At 38.9% G+C, this 27,466-nt stretch overlaps 1 protein-coding gene across 4 annotated transcripts in view; it reads left to right on the top strand.

The window, feature by feature from the left end:
- Positions 1–27,466, top strand: part of fmnl2a (formin-like 2a) — a 56,927-nt gene that overhangs the window by 5,670 nt on the left and 23,791 nt on the right. For all 4 annotated transcript variants that reach the window (XM_017470001.3, XM_017470002.3, XM_017470004.3 and 1 more), the window contains exons 2-4: positions 20,615–20,698; positions 23,971–24,051; positions 26,982–27,058. In XM_017470001.3, coding sequence (XP_017325490.1) covers positions 20,615–20,698; positions 23,971–24,051; positions 26,982–27,058 — 242 coding nt within the window. The remainder of the gene's footprint in view (positions 1–20,614; positions 20,699–23,970; positions 24,052–26,981; positions 27,059–27,466) is intronic.

Here is a 27,466-nt window from a genome sequence, read left to right as displayed (position 1 = left end):
CTACTGCAGAGATCCACAGGGAGGATTTAAGCACATATTGTGTAGGCGACGCTTGAAATCCACCCTTGGATTATTTCACTCTCCTGAGACAAAAAAAAAGCGCAATCCATTCATACTGTATTGCTGCGTTTGACCTGAAACTCGCAGGAACGAAAGAATGTCTGGAACTGCTACTGATTTTCAAACCAGACATATTCATGATGTCCAGCTGTTGCCAAGATAAAAGACAAACTGTTTCACATGTGACTGACTGTGAAATGGAAATTTCTTTGTTCAGTTTTTTTTAAGGGACTTTCCAGTTATAGTACAGTCTGCAAAAAAAAAAAGTTTTATATGAATTCTGTTATAGTAATGTTCACTTGTCTTGATTTTCTTTTTGAAATCGCATCCTTTAAAAAAATTTTTTTTTTTTTAAGAATTTGAATCTGTTAAGATTCACATAAATACACATGTTTAGGTGAACTTTGTAATATCCTCAAGGCCAGGAGGCAACAACGTGTTGCATTTGTGCTAATCGTTCAGCCGAGATTATATCTGCGAGTGGCGGAGCGGTTGCCACGGCTGCAGGAACATTACCGTTAACTGCTTCTCCAAGGAGAAGAACCGTGACGCTGGTTCTCAGCATGGCTCAGAATGATCATGCTTATCAGATTTAAGAGGAAAAGATTGTTTTGTTATGAAACTCTGCCAGCATTAAAAGGAGCAAAGAACAGAACAGACTATTTCTAATCTAGTCAACAGCGTTGCTGGAGTTTGTCACTGTGTAATTAAGGATAAACATAGGCCAAGTAGGACAAGGTTGGTGAGAACCACCCAACACATCCAGTTTTAGAGTTTGTGACTTGCCCAAGATGAATATAGGCTAGTTAGAGATGCTGAAGGAGAAGATTAGTCCTGTAAATGCTGTACATAGTTAATATCATTATAAACATGCTTAAGAGCATAAAACAAAGGTATTAAAGGAAATAAGAGTATATAAACTATGATAAAATGCGTCGCCTCTTTTTATTTGATTGACTTTAGTTTTTATAATGTTCATTTGATTACCAGAAGAACACGAGTCGCGTTTTCATACCGCCCTTAATATTTTGTTGATATAAAAACAGTGAGAGTTATTCAGAGGCATTCATGACTCAAAAAGCTAGATAATAAAGCATCCATATTTACACCCTTTGTAATGATGAGCCTTTTGAGACGAGAATCCAGACTCCATCCGTATAATTAATGGATGAAGTCCTGTAGTATTTTCCTGGCACTAAATTCTGTCTCAAGGAAAGGATTTATTGTCTTTAAAATGCGCTTTATCCAGGCCCGACACAGAGGTGAGCATCGGTATCATGCTATTGTTAACCACCTCCGCTGCCTTTCCTGTAAAACCCCACTGGGTTTCTTTCCTGTTGGATTTACAGACGGATCCTACTGTGAGTTTGCTAAAAATATAAGCGAATGTTGAATGTAATGAACAAAAGACAAAGTTATAGTGTGTTGAACATGAGAAATAAAAGCAGTGTTTAGTGGAAATAAAAGCAAGTAAATGCTACTACTACTACTACTGATATATTATGTGAGGTGAAATGAACATTTAAACTAGCCCACACTCCATCCTTGGAAAAAGCTGCTTTCTTTTCATCTCAAATCAGGAGAGGCTACAGGGATTTAAAAGAAAAAAAACAAGCTGTTTGTTGTGATCTAATATACTAGCTAGTGTTCGGGATGCTCCGATCAGGATTTGTGCAGCCGAAACCAATTGCTTGTCACGATTGGTCGATAACGATCCCGATCGTTCAAGCTTTATATAAGTGATATGTAATCTTTCTGTTGACCGTCACTGTTAACCTTTTTATTTTTTTCAGATAAAGTAATACCACAGATGTTGCCTTGGCTATATTATTTACAGTAACATTTTAATTGAGAATCAAATAAATAAGCACAACAAATATTCTATTAATTTTACAATGAGAATTTTAACAGGTCTTTAAAAATACACAGCAGATTTTTCATTGTTTCTTGAGCCCTCGTAATCATTCCACACTGGTGATGACACGACTGCAGCTAAAGTTTAACATCAGCATGTGTTTTACGTCATCAAATTGCGATCGGTTCGTGAGATCGGACAAATTTAGAGACTATCGATTGAGTCATAGAATGTGATTATCAGCCGATACCCATTGGCGGCCGATCAATCGGCGCATCCCTAGCTAGTATTTAAAAGGATTCAAAAACATGTGCACTCTCGCGGTACTTCTAGCTCTGAGCAGAATGGGAAACTCCCCGTCCTTCAGACACGCCCTCTTGTCAGTCACACACACTGGAACTCCTAGCCATGGTTCATTTTCATCTTGTGACATTTTAATGCACAGCTTTTGTTTTGTTATATGCTGCCAAGAGTCCGGAAACACCGGGTGTCCCAAAAGTCTCCATACATAGGGGACGCCAGCACCACGCCGGTTGGTCTGCAAATTCAAAATACTGATATTTTTTAACTTGTCGATAAGTTTGGCAACAGTGTCGTGTGTGATGTGCTCGCCATGTTTCCTGTTAAAGTTTATCACAACTTTGCGACAGCTTTCTGATCCAGCCGCGAGAACGATTTCAACACGGCTCATTGGATCTAGAATTCATCCATCCATCTATTTTCTATACCGCTTATCCTACAGGGTCGTGGGGAACCTGGAGCCTTTCCCAGGAAGCATCAGGTACAAGGCAGGGTACAATCTGACTGGAACTACCTGTGTAGTTATGCGGCTTGAATGCACACCTTCCAGCCAATCAGAATCGACTATTCAGACAGACCATGGTATAATTTCATTTAATTGATTAAATTCTGATTATTCTTCTGTATCGCTGTCTATTTGTATTTTTCTTCTGATTTAAATAAGCCCTGTCTTTTAAAGACTGCAAAAGGAACGGTTCATATATTTATATTAGAAAACAGAACATTGGATGCTCTTTTATTTACTAACGTTTATAATATATGAAGCACATACATTTCTAAAGCTTTTATAAAATGACCTGCCAGTATATCCATGGTGCTTTAGTCAGATTTGTTTAGTTGTCCACGGTTCAGTTTGCAAAAAGTTTTGCCCTTGTCCAGACTTTACCTTGCACACAGCCTGGTTTACTTTGCTGTCGATCTCCATTACAGAGTTGTTTTTTTTAACCCTGCAGTAGCGTCCTGCTGAGGTTGTACTTAAAAGCTGTATTATGAATGTGAGCGCTAACCTGTAGTTGTGAGTTTGTAGCGTGTGTTTATTTGCTATGGCATGCTGCATAGTGTCTTGAAGGTGTATTTCACATAAGTGTCGCGTTTTATTGCTTTCTCCAAAAGACGTATTTATGATTCGATTCACCATTAAGTTAGGCTTAAGCAGTACTATATGCACATTCCTCCCATAGTACACCAGCGCTATTCAGTGATGACATCAGCAGCACAGCTACTGGCAGCATTCTTGCCATTTTTTGTACTGACTTTCTATTAAGACAAACGAACAATGCTGATCCTTAGTGCTGCAGAGAGTTGACAGGAGCATCAGATTTCCACACATGTAGCAAAAAGAACAGAGGCGTGCTTTATTCTGTCTCGGCATGGAGCTTGGCACCGCACCCGAACCCTGTGGCGTCTACTAGCTCCCTGGCGGAGCCGAAGATTCTGCTCCGGCTGTACGTCTCTAGTCATGCATCCATCCGTGAGCAGCTCAGGGTGCAGGGCCATGATCGGAAAGCAACCAGTGACATGACGCTCTCTTATCTAATTATCCAAACCAGTGTGAAGTAAGAAGAGCTGGAGGGAGAAGAGCGTAGAGGCAGTGCTGTGCACTTTAAGGGCTTTGTGCAGTCAGGGCCTGTGGTGTATAAAAGTGCTGGTTGGGAAAAGCTGAAGCAGAGCTCGAGTATGCAGCAGGCAGCGTGGCAGCCTGCCGTGTGGGAAACTGATTCCTGGCTCTGACCTTAAAGGCAGTTTGTAGTTGGGCTTTGAGTTCACTTGGGGTATTTTTATTTTTTTTTAGACATAGTTTTTGGATTTCTGTTGATTTTTTTTGCACCACTCTGTACAGCCTGTGTTTCCTTTGCCATCTCATCTCTTACTGTCTTTATTATAGAATACATTAACCCTAACACATATATTGTTTCATCCCTTTTCTGTTTTATTTTTAACTCTGTTTAGAAAAATGCTCGAAACAAACACACAGTGTACTTTCCGTTTCTGCTACACACAACATACTTAAATTTTCAGTCAACTATGCACTTATTCCACAACAAAACAGAAGTATACTGATTTTCTATGTCTGACTCTGTGGGAATAGAAGGCAACATGGATTTTAGAGAAAGCGCTCATAAAAGTTTATGACCCACCTTCTTGAATGGTAGCATTCACGATTTGAAGAGGTTACTGATAAGATCACGTGATTCTGACAAGCTTAACACTGATTAACGAACGCTATTGTATTTGTGACAATGTCCCGTGTGTTAGATTGTCATACACTCATCAGTGTGTTGCCTCTCTTCAGCTCAACTGTGTAACGTTGTAGCTCTTTTGTGTGCTGTATGGCACAGGTTGTGGGGTGATGTAATGGTCTGCTATGGCTTTATTAACAGCACAGAATCACTGCTCAGATTTGCCAATGCAGCCATACAGTAGCCAAAGTGTCACTCCTGGGCACTCTGCCTCATTGTCATGCAGTGCATTATGGGCGTACTCTAGGCTCGTTGTGCTGGCCAAGATGACGGCTGTTAGAAACCGTAGCGAGGATGTGACTAGACGTTTAGTGAGTGACGAAGCGTGCGTGGGTGTTTCCTTTGACAAATCAAGCTGTTAGCCAGTCCAGCTGTTCTTCATTGTAAACACCGAGACCTTCATCTGTACTCAGAGAAAGGATTCACAGAGAAAAGAAAACAGTGAAACGAAGCACAGTTTTGCCACAAGCTTGTGACTGCGGATAGTTATAAAACGTTTATCTGTGTGTGAAATCAGTATCTCTGAGTGCTGGGATACTTTTTGACTTTTTTGTTTGTTATGCATACGCTCACTTCTAATTTAGCCAAATTTCATATTATGAACTGACTTTGAATTCAAAACTCAACCATCACATGTGACGCTGTGCTAAAATGTTAATTATACACATTTATGCTTTTTTTTTGCCATGACTTACTGTACCTTGGATGCTTTTTAATCCCTGGGCTACAACCCCCCCAATACTACATAAAGCGCTTTGAGTGTCCAGAAAAGCGCTATATAAATGTAACTGTAACTCTTACTGCAACTCCTTGCTAAAGTAAGTTTGCCTTGTGGCCGTCTTACCATCTGAAGAGAGCCACGGTCTAAGCACTCCTCCTAATACACTCCTGTATTGAATGGACTTCGCCTTTGTGCCTGTAATGTTTGTATTCGGGCTTCAGTGATGCTGAAACACTTTGGCCATTGGACGAGACCCAAGCAAACGGTTCTGCCGAGCGCAGACAGATGCACTGTGGCTGTGTGTCCCTTGAGAGGCTTGTCTTTTGAAGGTGTGTGGGTGAAAGGACTTGTTTGTAGCCTGAGCTCCTGCCAGGGGCAACATCTGCTGTGTGAATGGGAGCTTCAACTGTATCTGAATGTGCTGCATGTAGAGAGCGAGGACAATACAGCAATCTGTCAGGGTGGCTTTATGCTTACAGCCACTTTCTCTCTCTGCCGACACGTCGACTTCAGACATCATATAAAACAAGCCTGCTGCAATTCAGAAGCAGAATAGACATCTATAGAGAGTTATCTTCAAAGTGTCGGATCTGTTTAACACCTTGTTATCTCCTCTTAGCAAGTGAATATATCTTAAATATAATCTAATCTAGCCAGTATTTCCTATAAACCAAGTATATGAGTATTAAACCTATTTGCAGACATTTTATTTATTTATTTTTTTACTAATTTATAAATACTTTAAATAGTTTTGTTTTATTGGTAGATAATTTTTCTCATGATGAGCATTCCTTTCTAGAAAGAAGCAAAGTGATATGCTACTAGAATAAAACTTGAAATGTGTAACAGTTTGAATAATATTCTGTTTGGTTTAGAATAATCTCATAATAAAATATCAGATTCATTTGGACATATTTAATATTATTTTTTCACTTGCTATATATTGTTTTGGCATATATCTATCTATCTATCTATCTATATATATATATATATATATATATATATATACACGGCTGGTTGCTCAATAAAACTTACAGCTCATTTCCTTATAAAACTGCACAAATTATACCGGAGACCTCTATTTTTATTTTTCATTTTTGTCACACCACATATTGCCTTTGTTTCATTTTCTACTTTTTACTGCTCTTTTTTAAATGTAGAAATGTTTAATTTCATTATTTTGAAGGCATCTTTGCGCTACAGCATTTCTTTGCATGTGCTTAAAACTTGTATACACTACCACAGTTTGCTATCGGAGAATACTAAACTGGAAACTCGCATAGCCACTGAGAGTGTAGAGGAAATACGCAGAGACGGCAGAGTCCATTGAGTTGCTTTATAGAAGTAATAAGCAATCGTATAGTATTAACAAATGTGTTATAATATGTTATATTTCTTAGGTCTTTCCTTGTAGAAGAAAACAAGGAACTTTTATAAATACATACGATTATTTCATGTGTTTCTGGAAAAGCTCTTCCCAGGATCTGCTTGAAACAAGTCAATAAGCACTTTATCCTGCTCATAAAACAACTGCTTTTTAAAATAAGTAAAAAAAAAATCAACTCCCAAAGGATTGAAAATGTCACAGCCCACTCCAGATGTTTAATGATGAAGAATGCTGGTAAGTGCTGCAGTTTGGTGAACTCAGCATTTGGTCTTGTGTTCTGTTGTAGAGGTTTGGTTTCACTGCAGTTTGGACTATTAAACGACCTAACTAATGCCTCTCACCTAATCTCTGGGAGCACTTAGTGCATGTCATGTGATCAGCATTTGCGAGCCCCAGGGTTAATAAGTCACGAGACTTTATTAGTAATCCGCTTACGTTGTTAAAGCAGAGTTTCTGATTTAGCACTAGAATTGCTGCTCAGGTCAATTCCAGAGTCCAGGAGGACCGAGAATGTTATGAGAATTGGCAGCACTGAAAATGTTTGCCGTTGATGAGACTTCCTCATGGACTGTCCTGGAGAGTATATTCAACTACGCCTATCTGATCTCTCTATAGCCTCACTGTAGCCTCGCTGACTTTCTGTCCCAACACACTAAGAAGCAATAGGGTTGGCACTTTTTGAGTTGACCTTTTCACAAACTGTTTATTATTATTATTATTATTATTATTATTATTATTATGGTTATTTTTAATATGTAGTAAAATGTACAGTTTAATGATTAGGCTTATGATATCTTTAACTTCCTGTTAAAGATATTACACAGGTAAGTGAACCAAAGCAGTGTAGGTCTATCACAGCTTGCATCCTTCTTTAAACATCATTAAATACTCTTAAACAGGGCAACTACAGTGATAATGGTGTCTTTCCCCGGCACTTAAATCAGTCCCAGATGCTTGTGTGTGTATTTAGTGAAGTGTTGAACTAGTTTCATACCTCCTGACTTTTTTCTGCGCTTCACCTATTTTTTCCTTCTTATACAAACAAAGCTTGGTGTCAGTGAAAGTGAAAGTTTCTATAAAAATGGTGATTATGAGCAGTAAAGGTCAGCCAGTTGCCACTTATCAAGTAGCAAAGCCCTCTGTGATGAAGTCTCTCTGTGGAGACGTTACGTAAGTCCAAATAGCAGAGATGGACAGAGCTAAAGCCCTTTTCCACTAACATAGTGATGGTGCTGGTTCAAGTGCCATACCACTCTATGTTTTCCTCCACAAAAGAGCCAGTTTGGTTCTATTATCACAATGCTGCTGGTCTGGAAGCAAGAACTGTTGATATCAGGAGCTTAAGGGCATCATCATTTAGTCCACATGACAAACAACTCAAGTAGTTTTCCTGGCTGACATTAAGAAAAGACAAACAGTTCAAGAGGTTTTAAAGAAAGAAGATCAAGCCTTTATTTGTCACATATATTTTACCGCACAGTGAAAAAACTTTCTTTGCATATCCCAATTTGTTAAGAAGCTGAGGTCAGAGCACAGGGTCACCCATGATACAGTGCCCCTGGAGCAGAAAGGGTTCAGGGCCTTTCTCAAGGGCCCAGCAGCGGCAGCTTGGTGGTGCTGGGGCTTGAACCCCCAATCAGTAATCCAGAGCCTTAAGTATTAAGCCACCACTACCCCAACGGTGTCCACCTTCAGCTTCCGAAACCCAGGATCAGACCAGGGACCTTTAGCTCTTCAGTCTAACTCTCTCCCAACTGAGCTGTTTCAGCATGAGCTATTTCAAAACGAATTTATATGATGAAACTGTGAATCAGTTATGAGAGGAGGTGCTAAAGGTTGCTAGTGCTAATATTAAGCTGCTCCACACTGAAAATAAATAGATAGCCAAGTGCTACAAATCTGCATGTTGCACAGAAATATTATCAGACAATACCTTTGTACTTTATATACACACTGAAAGGTTTACATTTTGGTCGGTGAAATGCAATTTATTGTAAACTTGTAAAAACGGTCATTTTGCAGTGTGTGTTCTGCAGGTGGCTTATTGTGTCATATTCCGACATCCAGTAGTTAACAGGAGAAAAAAAGTTCAGCGTATTTCATGGGGATCAATTGAATCCCAACAATGCCACACCCATCCATGGCCAAGAGTCAAGAGAGCAAAAGGTGGCTATAATAATTTATATTATTATTTTGGATGCCAAAGCTTTCAAATAAAATCCAGGTTAAACTTAGGATTTGAGCTCGCGTTCTCAAGACATAAGGGCAAATAATTTCTGTTGCACTCAAGAGCACTAGACGATAATTATATCGAAGGTATCAGATAAACTCGGGGAGGGTTGGGATAGGAGAACCAGTGTGAGTGAACTTCAGCAAGTGAACTTCAGCAAGGGATTGACAGTAAGCCAGACAGAAGTTATAGCATAGCAGTTATTATCATCTCATTTTTTTGAGTTTGCATAAAAAGTACCACCTAGCAGTTTGCCTCCTGAATGACTGAATAGGTCTGTCAGTGACAGTTCATTGGCACTGACAGTAGCTCATTGTGTAGATGTCTTTATTATGCCCTCAGGGTGACTCTGTGCCAGGTTGTCAGTCTGCAGACATCAGCCGTGGACAAATCTGTGCTTGGGCCTACTCAGAGTAGTGCTTACACCTCACATAAAATATCTATCATGTCATAACAGGCCTCCCCCTAATTATTAGGAGGCTATGAAGTACTATTTTTCTGTTAAATAATGTTGCTCGAGGACATCTTAAGTAATTATGGACAATGGGAGTGTCTCCAGGATGTATGCATGCTCGTCACATCAAAAGTGTGCGACATAGTTAATGCAAACTGAATATTTTGACATTTATTATAGCTGCTTGTTGTATGGCCTATGGTCTGTTGAGTGTGTGATGTAAGCTATGTATGTAGACTATAACAAATTCTTTACTACCATGTCCGTTTCGAATATATTTACCTGGGTTATTTATATAGGTTCATTTGAATTGATGAGGATACAGATGTGAGGATAACTCCAGAAATATACCATTAATAATACATTACTCCACCTTTCTAATTCCGCGTTTTGTTCTGTGTTTCAAGTGCCATGAAAAAATGTCACACAAATTGATAATGTTAGGTTTATGGTTTAAAAATGGACAAACGCACACCAGACGTCCTCGCTCAACATCAATGCCTGACCTCACTAATGTTGAAAACAGTTCTGCCTACAGCTGATTCTCCGGCCTTAAAAAGAACTGGAAGTCTAGACGTCCTGGATGGAGTAGCAGATATGGTGCTGTTTTAGGATTTGGACAATAACGACACAAGTAATTAAGTTTTATGAGTGGGTGAATGAGTAGGTAAATTAAAGACAGATAGAGTGGCAGATAGAGAGACATGAAAGCCACTGGAATTGCAGAGAGAGCAAACCTTTTATAGCTCCAGTTTCATAGTTGAACAAAGAGTGGTGAATGCGACTAGCAGATGCTACAGGTGGAATACATATTTAGCTAACAGTGATCTCATTGCTTTTCTATTAAGGTTCTCTGTCACCGAGCAATAGGAGTGGAAATCGCACTTCACCACACTCAGACTGGGGTGAGGTGGAAAAATGCAACCAATAAGATTAACTCTACAGTGGATAAAAGGATTACACATTATAATTGTAAAGCAGAACAGTATGTTGGCTTTGTCAAGCCAACATAATGACATCCTTGAAGTTTATCAGGATTCAGTTTGTTTTCATTTCTCCTCTTTGGAGATTAAGAAAATCGGCCTTATTAGAAAAGCAACAATTAATATGTGCAAATATTAACATTAGTTTGTTTGAAAATGGTAATTATACAGTACTGTGCAGAAGTTGTAGGCGCATGCAAAGAAATGCCGTAGACAAAGATGCCTTCAAAATAATGAAATTAAATGTTTGTACATTTTTAAATTACCATAAAGAGCAGTAAACAGTAGTGTATGAAACAAAGTCAATATTTGGTGTGACAAAAAAAAATAAAAATAGTAGTCTCAGGTAGAATTAGTGCAGTTTTATAAGGAAATGAGCTGTAAGTTTTACTGATCATCTTGCAGAACCAGCCACGGTTCTTCTGGAGATTTTCACTGTTACACTCGCTTCTTATTTTTGCAGCAAAACCCAGCAACCTTCATTGTGTTTTTTGTCTGAAAACAGTGTTATGTAATATACTGCCTTCTTTACTGACATACAAACATTTTTCTGTAGCATTTTAATTTTGTGCTGTAAAACTAATGTTTGGGAATCTAAAATGTTTTTTGTACTGACTCGGTAATGTAGAAGTCATACAATAAATAAATCTATTACAAAGTTTGTACTGAAAAAAATTGGGTACCTAAAACCTTTGCACAGTACTTTACATACTCCATCTAACATTTGTCAGAAGACTATAAATTGTTCAAATGCTCAAAAATAAAACATGTGCTTTATTGTATGATCCTTCAGTGGGGGTTGGAGGGAGATTACACAGCTTATCCTCAAACAGATGAGGGACATCTGTGCACCCACAGACATTCACCAGATTACAGAAATACACTGCATTAATTAGGGGATGAAACTCAGCCAGCCAGGCCTTCACAGGATTGTGGGTAATTGGAGGTAACTTTGCAGTCTAGGGCTTGCCTGGTTATCTCTCACTTTGACCGGTCCTGATCCAAGCTGACTGAGAAAACTTTGCCATCCCAGGACAGTTTTATTTAAATAAATTTAAAAATCCATGACCAAATAACTGATCTCTCTGCGCATGCCGATATGCCTGTCACGTTTTTTTCGAGACGGTACACAGGCCAAGAATGTTAGCAGGCTAGTTGTAGTATTTCAATAACCGATCTCTTGTCACCTCTTCTGTTTGCTTGGTGGTTTTCTCATCTCACTCTGTGAGGCTTTTCTTCAGCCCTGAGACAGACAGTGTCTGGCTGCTCCTCTCACTCTCCACCAGTCTCGGGAAAAACTAAGGAAATACAGTAATGTGAGAAAGTACGACCAAGTGTTTCACTCGAGAGAGGGAAGGGGCTTACAAAAGGTTTACTAGGAAGATGGAAAAGCAAAAGAAACTAGAAATTGAGAGAAATCTGAAGTGACTACAATTTTGTATTTTTTTTTGTACGCTTACACATTAATGTCAATTCTGAATAGCAAACACAACCTGCTGAAAGATCAACAGAGTGTGTAAGATGTATAAGGTCAAGGTACCTGTGTCTCTGTTAGCTAGTAACTATGCTCATGTGCAAAATTGCCACTCAGTATTCTGAAGGCAGCTCTGCCTCAGAGGCAGAACGATATTTATTAGTTAACATCCAGTAGGTGGAACTTTTCAAGAAAAACTGCCACAGAGGCAGCACACCTTTCCACTGTTTAATATCTGGTACACCTTTTACCTTTGAATTCCTTCAACAAAATATTTAAATTAACAGGAGGCTTGATATCCAGAATTTTATACTAACTACCTAGCTAGCTAACATACGAACACTTGCGATTAAGCGAGTTCATGGTTTGTATACCTCATGGAGCTAGTTATAAAGCTTAGCTTTGTGGGTGTTTTATTTTATTTATTTATTTATTTATTTTAACAGCACTACTAAAAAATGAACAGACATACCCGCTATCGAGCCAGCTACCTAACTAGCTCGCAAGATAATGTTAGCAATCAAAAATGTTTACAGTTTATATACTTTATTGTAAGCATGCCCAAGTCAGGTCCTAGTAATCTGCCTCCATTTGTTGAGTATTTATTTCCAGCCCTAATGTAAAACATCAAATCTGTGTTCATCTGTCCTTTTAGGAGGACTGAATGTTAGAAATCAGGGTGGTAGATCACCAGGACTGGCACCACTATAAGGAAAACTAATATTTACATTTTGCAAACACCACAAAATTGAGAACCTACCATTTTAACAACGCATCAGTATAAAAAGACGTTTTTAATGAGCCCAGAGTTTGCCTTGTAGCTCGCAAACAGTACTTCGTGGATTGTCACTAGCTATAGAATGAAAAGGATTACGGATTGAAAAGTACTCTCTACCCATTGGCTGTTTGAACAAATGAATTAAATTCTGCCTCCAAGGTAGAAATATTTTGGCAATGAAATCCTCGTATTCCTTATGTTTACATTAACTTAGTCATATGCTGCGATCATGCCCTAATCAGCACATTAAGTTCAGCCGTGTCATGTTTCTGGCGTGTATCCCTGTAGGATGTCAATAACGTTGGAATCAACATTTTCAGAAAGAGAAGAAAAAAAAACAGTAACAGCTCTGAACAATAATAGAATTCTCTGCAGCACTGTAGAATGCCTAGAATGTCATTTCCAATGTGATTACAGATTGTCAAAACAAATGTTATAGGCCATTATGTTTCACTTCAATGAATGATATATTGTGAATGTATATATATGAATGATATAACTGTAAACCTTATATTGTTTAACTTTCTTGTTGAGAATGGGAAAGGTGTTGACTAATTATTGAAGGCTTGTTTTCAATTCAACAGAGAAGCGTTTTTAACTGAAAGACTGGGATTAAATAGTGAAAAAAGAGACAGTGTTCAGATATAGCCAACACTGCACAATAGTAGCAGCGTGGAAAAATCAGTAGCCCAGGCACCAAGGACAAGCAGATCTTCTGTGCGCTATGAACATTTTTATTCGTAGTTGATTAACGGACAGGTAGGTTTCATTTGCTGTGCATGTTTAAACATAACGCACTTCACGGTGCTGCGCCGCACCTCGCTGCCGTAATTATAGCACGTGCTTCTGAATCCCATCGTTTGCTGCTCTACACGCACCAGCTGAGGCATGATATGCAAGTAGTGTGCATGGATGAACACGTAGGTTTGTCGAAACACAGACATCAAGTCCCCACACGGACAGCCTAAAGATCAGTGAGATTACCGAGGATGGTACCGCTCAAAATCCATCAAGATGATTACAGCTGCTATGATAGTTTTAGAAGTGCAATTGCCACAAACAGTTTAGCACTCAAGTCTCCATCAGTGAACAGTGGATAAGTTCCACACAACAGACTTCATGTGTAAACTTCATGTCTAAACTAGTACACAGTTGCACTTTTTGACCATGTAGTACACGTTTATAGAAGGGAATTATTTATAATTGCAGTGCTCGGGGTCACCCAGATGAGGATGGTTCCCTTTTGAGTCTGATTCCACTCAAGGTTTCTTCCTCATATCGTCTCAGGGAGTTTTTCCTTACCACCCTTGTGTCTGGCTTGCACATTATGGACAAATTGATCAATTTAAATTGAATAAAAATGTTATATCCTGAAGTTATATACTGTATTTCTGTAAAGCTGCTTTGTGACATGTCCACTGTTAAAAGCACTATAGAAATAGAACAGAATTGAATCAAGCTAAATGTTTTATTTATTTATTTATTTATTTATATAGTTATTAAAGTTCTCCCCAAAGCCATCATATAACTCTCCAGGTTACTACACGCAGTCACTTCACAGTTAAACATGCTGACAGAAAAGAAGGACACTATCCAGACACGAATATTATCTTTTATCTGTAATGTGAGGACAGAACACCACAGCTCATAGCTGAAACACTGCTTGAAAACACAATGCAACACTAGTAACTTTCTTAGAAGAGGATAAAGATCATAATTCGTTTCCCTTAGTCTGTATTAATCCACTTAGCTAGCAAAACTAGCTCGTCATGCATTGCGATATTGCATTAGTTACCACTTTTTAGCCTACTCAGTTCCCAGGCAACCAAAGCAAGGGATTGGGCAGCACACTGGAACTTTTACTTACCCGTTGGGCAAGCTAATACATTTATTTGTCTGTGGGATATTGCTGAGCATTTGGCTGTCCAGAAGTCAAAATATTGCTTTGTTTACAGGACAATAATAAAAACAAGAATTTCCAGTCAGGTTAAGAGAAACTCGTGTGCTTTGATAAAGTGAGTCCCATGAAGACACAGGTACTGTGTTCAAAAACATGGCTCTATGTTACAATAAGGTTTATTTTTTTTCATGTTTTCTAACATAACACTTTTAACACATTTCCATGCTCAAGTCTATAAAGAATCTCAATGCTTTCTGCTCTGTGTTAGCATTAACATAAAGTTATAAACTATCTAAACTATTTTGTGACTGTCGGCATAAAATGAGCGGTTAGTACTTTAAATATTGATTTTGTAGATGATTGCTCGGGAGTTCATAAATTTTAATTAGGGTTCTAACAAGCTTCTAACAGGATCTATTTTCAGCATCTTGTTTTCACACAAAACGGAGATAAAAGACTTTTTTTATTCCAGACAGAACAGTAGTTTCTTCTGTTCTTGTTTATATCTCATACTACATAGGTTTAGATCTTCAAACGGAATACAACATAAAACAAGGGCAACCTAAGTAAACACACAATACAGTTTTTATTTATTTATGTATTTATTGAAGCAAGAAAAAAAAGATTATCCAACAAAGTTATGTGGATAAAAAAGTTATGTTACAAACTGATTGCCCCCTTAAATTTAAAATCTGTTTGTGCCACCTTTAGCAGCAATAACTGCAACCAAACACTTCCGATAACTGGAGGTTAGTCTTTCACTTACTTCGAGGCCTTACTCCTTTGCTTTGGATCATTGTCTTGCTGCATAATCCAGTTGTGCTCGAGCATTTACGGACTGAGGACCAGACATTCTCCTTTAGGATTTTCTGGTAGAGAGCAGAATTCATGTTTCCCACAATTATTGCAGGTTGCCCAGGATCCGAAGCAGCATTTTGTACAAAATCTTGCTTAGAAGCACATTAGTGAGAGGGGTGTGTGTGTGTGTGTGTGGGGTGGGGGGGGGACTTACTGGGTGATCAATAACTGTTTTAGTTGGACAGTTGGCACAGAAACATGTAAAAATGATACACAATCTGTTCCAGTGTGCTTCCAGACGATTTGGGCAATAGATATGTATTAATGTGAAGCGCCGTGGATGCTTGGATGCCATGATGCCAAAGACTCAGCTGGGCAACTGTGGCTCAGGTGGTAGAGCGGGTTGTCCACTAATCGTACGGATGGCGGTTCGATTCCTGGCCCACATGACTCCACATGCCAGAGTGTGTTTGGGGAAAGCCCTGAACCCTAAGTTGCTCCTGATGGCAAGCTAGTGCCTTGCATAGCAGCTCTGCTACTGGTGGTGTGTGTGAATGAGAACCAGTGTAAAGTGCTTTGGAACTGCTAAGGTTAAAAAAAGTGCTATATAAGTGCAGACTATTTACTTAGCCAAAGCTAAATTCAATGTAAAATTTATTGCTAGTCAGAGTAAAATGGCTTGTGTGAACTACTTCAGGGAGATCAGTTCTTATTTAATTGCCCTTGTATGGCCAGTGTGGCGTTTTCTCTGGCCTGTATTTCTTGCTATATTGAACAGGAATTATATAATTTGTAGGCGGCGAGAGTTCAGGCAGGTTAGTACTGACCGCTAGGAGCCAGTTAAAATACAGGTAACAGAGACTTGCCAGATTGTGGTGTTATTGTGGGGGGAAAAAAGCCTGACCAAAACTGTATGTTATGTTCAAATGTTTCTTTTTTATGTTTGTATAATTCCAATTCAGGTTCATTAGTCATTCTGGTTTGTAAAGTAACCAACAGTTTGTGTTTATTTTTGTGTTATATAAGGACTAGTAGACTTCTCATTCTTTCCTTTTCATTTTCCCTCAGTTGTTTTTCCCTATCTGTCTCTCTCCCACTTCTTTTTCCCTCCATCTGTGTCCTGAGTTGAAGGCCAGGTCAGAAGTTCAGCTTCTCTACTTTCCTTATAATTTGTGGTAAATGAAATACATTTCACCCTTTCGGCTGAACAAAGTACTGAACTGAGATCAGATATACTCTTAGGCAGTGGACAGTTAGCTTTCTCTTCTTCTGCAAACTACATTATGGATATTGATCTCTATCCTGGTTTCCAAACATAACAAGTCGCCTACACTGTCTGAGTATTCAGTTATTAAGGCTTCTTAATTTGAGTGTGTATTTTAAGCAGATGTAGGGATTAATGTGATGGTTAATGTCTTCAGCCAGTTTGTGGTTATTGGACATGCTAGTGGATTTGGCTGGTCATTTGTCTGAATGCTTCTCTCATTGGTTTTCTAATAGACACGATTTAACGTCTCAAGATACATATTGGCATACTGGTTGCAGGTCTGGTGTGTGTTTGCGCTCCAGTCTGCATCTGCTGGATTCACACACCTCCAGTCTCAGCCTTATCTCCATTAAACCCACACTCTATGTCAAGGTACAGATGTCTTTCAGACCTTGTGGTTGCCATTGAGCCCGTGGCACTGTTACAACACCTGACACTGGTACTGCTCGACGAACCACTTCACTGTGGATTTAAAACGTACTTGATGCTTGTAGCGTTGCGTCCTCGACGATTTCTAGATTCAAATGTGAAATGAAAGTGTTAATGCTTTTAATAAGCACTTTGCTTCTATTTAGTTAACGTTTCCATTTTTATTTAATGACAGACTTTAAAACGGGAGGACAAAAACACAGCCATGTGTCCATGAAGCTCCAGTCAGATTGTTGGTGTAGCCCTGCTCGGGCAAGGTCATCTGCTGATGTTTAAAAGCCGTGTGCCATTTTCCTCCAACCGAGCCCCAGTGATGAGACTGGAAAAGACAACATCCTGATTGCTTCTCTAGTGCTCCCATGCCCAGCACTGCAGTGGAAAACCGTAGAGGTTTACAGCTGAAAACACATGAGAAATAACTGGGTTTTTTCCCATATAAATAGACAGCATTACAAAGTGCTTTGGGCAGTGGGCGTGGCAAGAGAGAAGATTACATGCAGTTTAAAGCAGCACCGTTTACAGCTCTTGGATCTTGGGGTTGGTGTATATGTCAGATTGAGTGACTATGTGTCAGGGTGGGATGGTTTGATTATAGTTAATTGTTTCAGTCTTACCTCATGCTCTGAAGGGTGGGGTACAAAGAGAAAGAGAAAAGAGAGTGCTATCGAGTATAGGAGAGGTAGGAAGAGAAGCAGCGTGAGGGAGGTAAAGTCTGAAAAAGAGGGGAGGATGAAAAAGAAGGAAAGGCACAGGAGGAGATTTAGAGCCAAAATGTTGTTGTTGACTGCAGTATTTCTGGGGAGTTCCATGGTGCAGATGTTTTAAAAGTAGGGCAGAAGGGAAAAGGGGCTTGTGTAAGAGCGGAAAAGGAAGGAGTGCTTGATTTTTTATTTTTTTTCTGGCTTGGAACTAACATCTGTGTGGAGACTCGACATGAGAGTTTAAAATGTAAAATACAAAGTTGCTCTGATCCCAAGCACTTTCAGGATGAATATATTGTAGCAATAATAAATCTTATACATTAATTATCATGAAAAAATGTATAGTGGATAAGTAATAAGTAAAACCATGCCATTAAATAAAGATGGAAAATACTGACCCTCGATATGATGAATGTATATATATATATATATATATATATATATATATATATATATATATATATATATATATATATATATATATATATATATACATATATATAAAGATGGTAACATTTATCTTTTCATGTTGTTATTGTGAAATTACTCCGGTTAGCTAAACGGGATACACACCCCGCAGGAGGAAGTGAGCCGTAAACACAAGAATCTCACTTTTAGTATACTGCTGAGCTAAGCAGTGCACTCGTACTGACACACACAGCCTTGTGCAAACGTCTGTGGGATTCATAATGCGATTATAACTTTTGTGTAGGCTTTTATTATGAAGTGATGAGGAACAGGTGAGGGGGATTTGACACTCTTACACAAGCGAGTGTGTGACAACTAAAACCATCAAGTGAGGACATTGTGGATGTTTAAGTTCTGATTGAGATGATGTATGTAATCTAGTGCACCATTCATACACTGGATAGTGTTAACTTTGTTAGTTTGGTCTCTTATTGGATTGTCTGTCCGTCCATCTGTCTGTTTGTAGGGACGCTCCGATCAGGATTTTTTGCAGCTGATTACCGATTTCTTGTCATCAAAATATCAGCCGATCCCAACCGTTCAAGCTTTATATAAGTGATATGTCACTGTTAACCTTTTTTTTCCCCCAGATAAAGTGATACCACAGGTGTTGCCTTGGTTATGTTATTAACAGTAATGCTGTAGATTATTATTTTAATTGAGAATCAAATAAACAAGCACAACAAATATTCATTTTACAATGGGCATTTTAATAGGTCTTTAAAAATACATGGTGAATGGCAAATTTTTCATTGCTTCTTGAGACCTCGTAACAATTCCACACTGGTGATGACATGACTGCAGCGCTAAAGTTTAACATCATCACGTGTTTTACGTCATCAAATTGCGATCGGTTCATGAGATCGGACAAATTTAGAGACTACCTATCGAGCCATAGAGTGTGATTATCAGCCGATACCCATTGGCGGCCGATCGATCGGAGCATCCCTATCCATTTGTGCGTCTGTCCAAGATCCTCATTAGCTTGATATCTCAAGAACGAGTGGTTGAATGTGTGTAGCTTATGTGAAGTTATCATTGTGGCCTGTAGATGAACTGATTAGATTTTAGACTTGATCAAGTCAGGATCAAGGTCATAGCAAGGGCAAATGTCTGAAATAGTTTTTCCGTAAAAGCTTTCTTTCTGTTTAAAGTATATTTTAAGGGTATTTCAAGCACACAAATTTGTAACAAAGACTAAACTTGTTGGCTGTGGAGGCATTCCCATTGACGCCCTTGGCTTTGGGTTCTGCTTGTTTAAAATTGATTTTATACTGTAGTTAATCCCTGGAAAATATGAGACTCGTTTTTTTCTTCCATTTTTCAATGGCAAATGTGGTTGAATTGCAGCTAAATGATGGTAGGAACGTTGGCTGCAGCTAACGATTATAATTGACTAATCGGCTGATTATTATTTTTTTCAAATGGGGGGGACAAACTTTCGGTACCATATATTTCTTTAGGCATATTGTTTTACTTCTGTTTACTTTGATTGTACCGTTTTAATTACACATTACAGATCACTTTCTTGTGCTCCCACTTGATTTAAACTGAACTGCTTAAGCAACTTGTTTCCTCAGCCCCTTGCACAGTGGAGCATTTTGGAAATAAACATAAGTTTGTGCTCTTGCATCACTGTCTTCTTCGCTGTGTTTAGTATAAAATGCTCCCTTGCCTTAGAGGACTTGGAGGTCACACACTTTCTTCCTCAGTCACTTGATGATTTCGTCTCCGTCTGATGAGGGCTGAGGCCGTGTTGGGAATAAAAGGTAACGTTGACATAAATAGTAAACTGAAGAAAGTCATTGTTGTTGACTCTGGTATCAGCTAAAGCTAGCAGCTTCGCATTACGTGCTTTTGACGTCATGTGCCATCAACTGGGAAACAGCTTGTACTACCGATTATTAAAAAAAACACGCTTGTGTACCATTTGAGACGACATTACTCTTCTAAAATTTACACACTAGACGGTAGATTACACAGTGCATAGTGTAAGTGTACAGTACATCATTTGGAACACAAGTTTAGTATTTATTCTCCAAAGCGTGTTTTCAGAACAGAAGTAATGTAGTGCGTAAATGTACCCCGTGCCGCATGCAGACCAACTAATTGATGATGAGATTCATTGGCAACGATTTTCATAATCGATTATTATCGATTTTATTGATTAGTTGTTGCAGCTCTAGTAGGAACTAAAGTTAAGAGAACGGAGGTGTCTGGGGTCAACAGACAGGACTGCGGTAGGATCGGTTCAAGGATCTGACTACAGACAGTCCTTTGCAGTTGTTGCTTTACCACATCATTTGTAACTGTCACTTGCTAGTGTGAACGTAGAGTTATTATTTAATTATAAATTCCAGTAGCTCATATATTTCACCCCACATGTCTCCTTTCCCCAGTTCTTTATAAAGCAGTGAATACCAGTGATGACTTAAATTAGTTCAGGTTATACATATTGTAAAGCCTCTTTAATATTCTGAGATTCTGCACACAATTCTCTGCTCCTAATCCTTAAGTATTACATTGTTTGTTCTGTCATTTCGCTCATTGTTTTTGTGTGTGTTCTCAGAATTCGATGAATTTGCCTCCAGACAAAGCGCGGTTACTACGGCAGTATGACAACGAGAAGAAGTGGGAGCTCATCTGTGATCAGGTGAGCAGTTTTGAGTTCATGCTTCTAATACTGCTCTTCTTTCAGGTCCACCTGACTGCAAGTACAGACTAAGCACGGATCTCATTGTGAATAAAGTACACAGCTACAGCAGCACTTATGCTCCACTAAGCCACTGTTTAACCTCCCGACAAAGCCACACATCTTTTCTCATTCTTTCCTCTCCCAAATCACCAGGTTGCTTCTAGTTATTTATATAGTGCTTCTAGGCCTGTTATTGACATTGAATACTGATGTCATGTATCCTCACTCTGTTAACTTTAGAGAGGTTGATTGGCAGGGAGTGCTTGTGAAGTAAACATATTCCAACATTTCCAATGATTTAATACACAATATCTACACCTACATGAAGTGGCATCAGGTCGCATTCTGTGGTTTACCTCAAGGATCTGTGATTGATCTTCTGCTCTTCTTACTGTACACCAGCTAAAGAGCTTCTCTTGTGCTTTCAACGGTCTGTCTTACAACTAACTTATACTTGTTTATGGTCAGTTTGCATCTTTTTTTTTTTTTTAGCTCTGCATAGCATGTCTTATTCGGATGGCTAGATGTCTGGATTGTATACGACCTCTTTTGTGATTTGTTTTGGATGAGCGTGCCTGGAAAAAAAGAATGAAGAAGAATGAAAAGTCATGTATATTAATATTAAGGTGTTTGGGTGTGTTAGGGCCTTGGTGTAGGTTTTTCCTGGGGACTGTCCTTTTTCCTGTTATTGTGCATGGACACCAGTGTTATCTGTGGAAGTGTCCAAGCAAAAGAAATGGCTTTTACAAAGATCAGAATTCAAATTCTCAGAAGAGGATGAAATGTAAAACCTTTTAATATGCAAACCCCTTTTTATTTTTTTTAAATATTTTTTTTCAAATACAACCCCTTGTTTCCATAATGCTTGGAAATTAATAACATTATAGTAGGATTTTCTATAATTAAAATCAAAACATCAAACAAAACAAAATATCCAAATTCGATTAAACCTTCGCACGACGAACCAAATGATACTGTTGAAGATCTGCATTGTTGATGAGGGACTTGCATTGTTTTTCTGATTTCCTGTGACAGTCCATCAGGAATAGCGTAGTAATAACACTGATGCACAACAGGCCAGTAACACAGGAACTAAGGAAAAGCAAAGCCCACAAGGCACAATCAAGATGTGAGCTACATCATGAACAAGAGAAGGGAGGATTAAGGCAGATGGATGCGTTTAGACTTATTCAGGAATATTCGATCAACAAAAAGGCCATGCAGGACCTATTATAAAAAGAGGTTTTATATGATGTATAATTGTAGTATGCTGTACGTGATAAAACTACAGCACAAGTGTATCATAAATGGGAATACCTGCTACAGATTCTACACTACGAGTTGCTTTTTAGTTCATTTTTGTTGGTAGACTAATCACTAGCCCTTTTCTAGTTAATAAAAGCTTTGAGAGAGCAATGCAGTGTTGTGAATTTAACCCCCCCCCCCCCCCCCCCTTCCATTATCTTAGTCACAAATCTAGTGAAAATAACAGTATAAATGTCAGTTATAGGCTATAGATAAAAGCAATTCCAGAAGCATAAATCTGCACAGCATCTACATTGCATCTTCATCAAGTCATGTCCGGTGATGAGTTGGGTACCTCGGGATCTGTGATCAACTCTCTGCTCATCCATATGACCTTGTTTATGAACAGCTAAACAATGTTGTTTATTTGTATTACATGTGATAAAACTACAGCACAGATTTACCGTATATGAATACATGCTCCTGGTGCTACATTACTGGTTAGTACTCCCCTCTGTACTAGGGTTGCACTATATTGCTGATGTCACTATATAACACCATACTGCTAATGCCACTGTGTTTTTAAACGGTAGTATCATCAGTACAGTAGTACAGTAAGTAGTGTTGTATGTGTAGCAGTTAATGCTATTTTCACTAAAACGACACATCTCGCTGCTTTTGCAGAATACGCAACGGTTATTGACACTTCCTTTCACCTAACTTCTTTACCTTAATCTTTAAAGATTTTCTGTTTGCTAGTAAGCGATCTAACATTATGCTATCCGCTGTGTGTAAATATTAAAATTAGTCGTGTTTGATAGTAAGCCAGCGAATGTTCCCAATTTTATGTTTTTTTGGGAGTGTGTTTCCAAATTCAGTTATTTATTCCTAATATTGTGTTCATTCTTAGTTCTCTGAGTTCAATTTTCATTTGCATGATTTCATTGCTCTAAGGAACAACAGATGAAATATGTGGCACAGTGAATTAGTTGCTTCCCAGTTGTAGGATTGTTCTTGAGTTTTTCCAACAGCCAGTTATTCATTCTCCTTAATAAAGTTTTCAGAGGAAAATTCGGTTTGTCTGTTTTCACTTATATCTGTGTATTTCTGTAAATTTGGTTCATTTTGTAGATTTGAATTACAGATTAACATAATGTTGCGTGGTATCATGATTAGAGATGCACGATACTAAATTTCTCAGCCGATACCGATAACCGATTATTCAGAGAGATATCGGCCGATACAGATAGTTCTGCCTTTTATGCCTTCTTTTAAATCAATGATAATTTATTCCACAATTCTGAAGGAAATGCAAATAAAAACTTTATTCTCTCCATTTCAACAAGTTGTTTCACAGTAATTGGTCTGAGAAACAGAAAACACATTACTCAAATTAATATTAACACACTAACTAAATTCTGAAGATTAAAGAAAGATTTCTTAACTTATTGAATGTTATTAATTCATATTAATATTGGTAATGTATAATAACTTTTTTTAATATATTAACATTAACTGGATATGAAATGCACTACTCCACAAATATATTTTTCTGTGCAATATATACTTTTTTGTCAACTGATCTTCGTCTAAATCTTTCAAAGGTGTACTTGTGCTTTAATGCAGGGCAGCAAAAATATAAGTGAGACTCGACGCTGAAACTCCAGCTTCACTGCGGCAGAGTCCGATGTAAAATCTTAGCACTGCAGAGATTACAAACTTCAGTTTTGTCATCATTCCACACAAGATACATCATCTTTACACACAGCACGAAATCGATGTGTTTTCTTGCCCTCTTTTGATTGACAGGATATAATCGGCCCTGATCATCAGATGTTTTTAAGCTATCAGCCGATAGCGTGAAAAATAGCCTTTACATCGGTGCATCTCTAATCGGAATACTTCATATCATAAGACATGTTTATGGTATCGTGACAAAACTAGTCTGTAATTTTTACATATAACAATATCTTTTTCTCTATCAGGAAAGATTTCAAGTGAAAAACCCTCCTCACACATATATCCAGAAGTTGAAGAGTTATCTGGACCCAGCAGTCACCAGGAAGGTCAGTTCTGATTTGCTATAGCAGTTTATGTCTTACATGCTGAACATTGCTGTAACTACATTTCAGTGCAGTCTTTCCAAAAAAAAGGACAAATTCAGACCCCAGAGTGTTTCCAGGGTTTTTTGTTTGTTTGTTTGGGGTTTTTTTGTGGAGAATTTCAGTTAGTGTGTTATCATGTGTTACCACCATCGTGTCTGAGCGATGGGTCTGGCTTGTGAGATAAACAAGGTGAGCTTCACAAGCTTTGTGCTCTATATTGAATAGTGAATGGCATTTTCTCTCCAGTGAGTATTTTATCAGTTAGTTCAGGATAGCTGTTCATTTCCGATGCAGAGAGTCTATGTGTACTGTGTGGAAAGTTTTCTCCTTTAAGGAGTTTTTAGGTTTTACTGTACATGGTGACATTTTTCTTATGAAGGAACTGACAGGAGCACAGATGGATGATGACAGGAGAGGCAAGAGAATGATGAATGAATGAGGGTCAAGGAAAAGACGTAAGAATGGTGATAGAACGAGGCCGACAACGCTGTGCAGATGTTACCATAGCAAATGTGTACAGAAACAACCACAGTGAATTATGATTTAAGAGATTAGTGGTAAATGAAGAGTTTGTTTCCTACATAAAATCACGCTGAGTAGAGTAATGAGAAAATAGGGGGAGGGCAGGGCGAGTTAGAATAAGTGTTTATCTAACTCACTACATCTACTGTGATGTGCGCTACCTGTCTGCCTCTGTCACGGTAAGGTGAAAACCTTTTCATTCTGTAGAGGTGAAAAAAAAGAATGTGAAGTTTATTTTTCTGAGTGTAGGAGGGCCATGGAAATCAGGCGGTACTACATGTGAGGCTGTGAGAAAACACCCAGCCATGGGTATTGCACACTCTGATCTCCCTGCCCTTCCCAAGAACAGCAGCAAGAGCACGAGGGTGAAAGAAACAGAACGTACAGTTAAAACAAGAGTGAAAGAGGAGGAGGGAAAAAGAGCTGAAAGCAAATACAACTGGAAAAGAAAAAGAGGGACAGAGTTAGGCGAGAAAATAGTTGTGAGAGCAAGTGGGGGCCACAGTAACGCTCTTGCGGACAGAAGTGGTGCAGATAAAGGGAGGTGAGAGGCAGACAGTGAAAAGAAGGAGGGCCAAGGAGAGAGAGAGAGGGTTATGGTTTTACATCCTGGCTGGCCTAATTTTTTTATACAGCTGAACAATTGCTACTTTGTGTGGTGGTGAGCCTGGAGAGCTGCAGTGGACCTTCTCCCGTTTTTACATAGGACGCATTCCACATACACTTCTCAGCCAATCAGCTATCAGCAGGAAGACTGCCATTGCATAAGGTCCTGAAGAATGTCTGAGCCATAGATTTGTTTCCAGTTTCAAGGATGACCCCTCTGGGAGAACACCCCACCCCCTTCCTTTCTCTCTCTCTCTCTCTCTCTCTCTCTCTCTCTCTCTCTCTTTTACTTTCTCACACAGCTGGGAATGCTTAGTGAAGAGTGAGGAGTCTGCAATCCACATACACATTTACAAGCTTAAAGCGGTAGATCCATTTTAAGTATAAAAACGTATGCCATTATATTATATATTGTATTATACTGTATTATAATTCTCAGTAGAAATTATGGTCGTCAGTGAGAGTCAGATGAGGCCGCACCGTGACGATCCTGAAGCAACATAAGCCCCAACATAAGCCAGTTAGTTAGTTCATAAATTTGCCCAATATTCCAACACAAGCGGCAACCAAACAGACATACGAATGCTGAGCTCCTCATGTAACACAGTATTTAAACTTCAGTACTTTAACCGAGCTCGCTAATATGTAGTGGATTATGGATAAAGCCCTGGCTAATGAATACAAGCCCTCCTTTGGGTAAAATAGTTCCAAAAACAAACACTGTTGTGTCTCTGTGTAACTTGCATAACCTGCTAACATAAAAAGGTTTTGTGGACACACACGCTCACACACATGTATACCCCTGAAACAGCCCAGAGTTCCTCTCCACATGTGTCTGAGCCAACTTCACAGGGAGATGTCATGAAACACATGCTTTATTTATTTTATTTATTTAATTTTATTTTTGCCCAAGCCTCATCCTCTGTTCTTTTGGTTTGTTTGTTTAATATCACTCTTTACCTCTAGCTGTCTGTCTTTTCCTTTAGTTTAACTACTCGCAGTGATTCCGTATTTCTGATGTCACTATTTGATTCCGGTGAATCTGTAATTGATTATTTGTGCCTGGCGTGTCAGTTTCCAGTCCCTACTCCATTTGTATCAGCACATCTTCCACATGCTGCGGTGTGTGTGCTTGGCTCCGGCCCAGCTTTTTGTCTGTAGATGAAGGCTAGTCTACCCCCTCCCCTGTCTGCTCTGCAGTGTTGTGCAGTTTTATTCACATGCATTTCACCTGACACAAGATTGGGTCATGGGGCTCGCACACAGGGGCTGTAACCTTGGAAACAGTACGCGGGACAAGAATGAGTCCACAGTTTAGCTTCAGCACAGAGAGGCTCACACATGAAGTGAGCTCCCACTTTAATGAGATGATATGATTACTCGAGGCATAGGAGTCACCTCTGAACCAAAACAGCAACCAGCAGGACTGCTCGTCCATCCAAGTGTTTGCTGATTAGCATTGTTTGCAGTGTTTTTTTTTTGTTAACAGGTTTGTGAATCCTCCACTTGAGTGGACAAATGAAATAATGAGTCTCTGAACTCAGCGACAGACTTGTTTTATCATAGAACACGTGCATTATGATATACAGTATATCTTTCACATCCCTGCACGTTTTTTTCTTTACCTAAACAGAATGAGAGAATTGTTCTGGGAGTTACTGATTCAGCAACCCAAAAGAAGGCTGCAGAGAAGTTTTCATTCTTGAGATTCCCTTGTTCCCATTCATACATTCTCATATTTTCCCTTTTTATCCTGTACGCAGAAATTCCGCCGGAGAGTTCAAGAATCCACTCAGGTGCTGAGAGAGCTAGAAATTTCATTAAGGACTAATCACATCGGGTGAGTGATCGAGAGTGTGTGTGTGTGTGTGTGTGTGTGTGTGTTTATATCTTAGTAGGGAATAAGTAGCCATTAACAGTCTGTACAGGATTTCGCTTTTTTTGTGATTGGTGCGGCCAAAAAAAAAAGTTTTTTCAAAATTTGCAATGCAACTTGCAGAGTTTTTCGTGCTATTTTGTGGGAAACTACTCGAATTGGTGAAATCACACTTGCAAAAAATTGTCTTTCACAGTGATGTTTGTACGGAAATGAGACCTTTTAGTTGTACTCATGCTCAACGCACACGAATTGAAGAGGGCTTTGGCTGATTGTGTGTTGTGGTGATGTCACATGACACGTTGTAGGCGCAAATCTGCAGTAATTTTGAAAACTTGCCAGCTCCTCCAAATAGATGCGTTTGCTTGATTT

This window comes from Ictalurus punctatus, chromosome 6, assembly GCF_001660625.3.
Source record: "Ictalurus punctatus breed USDA103 chromosome 6, Coco_2.0, whole genome shotgun sequence".
NCBI classification, from domain to species: domain Eukaryota; kingdom Metazoa; phylum Chordata; class Actinopteri; order Siluriformes; family Ictaluridae; genus Ictalurus; species Ictalurus punctatus.
This window is presented reverse-complemented; position numbering and strand designations above follow the sequence as displayed.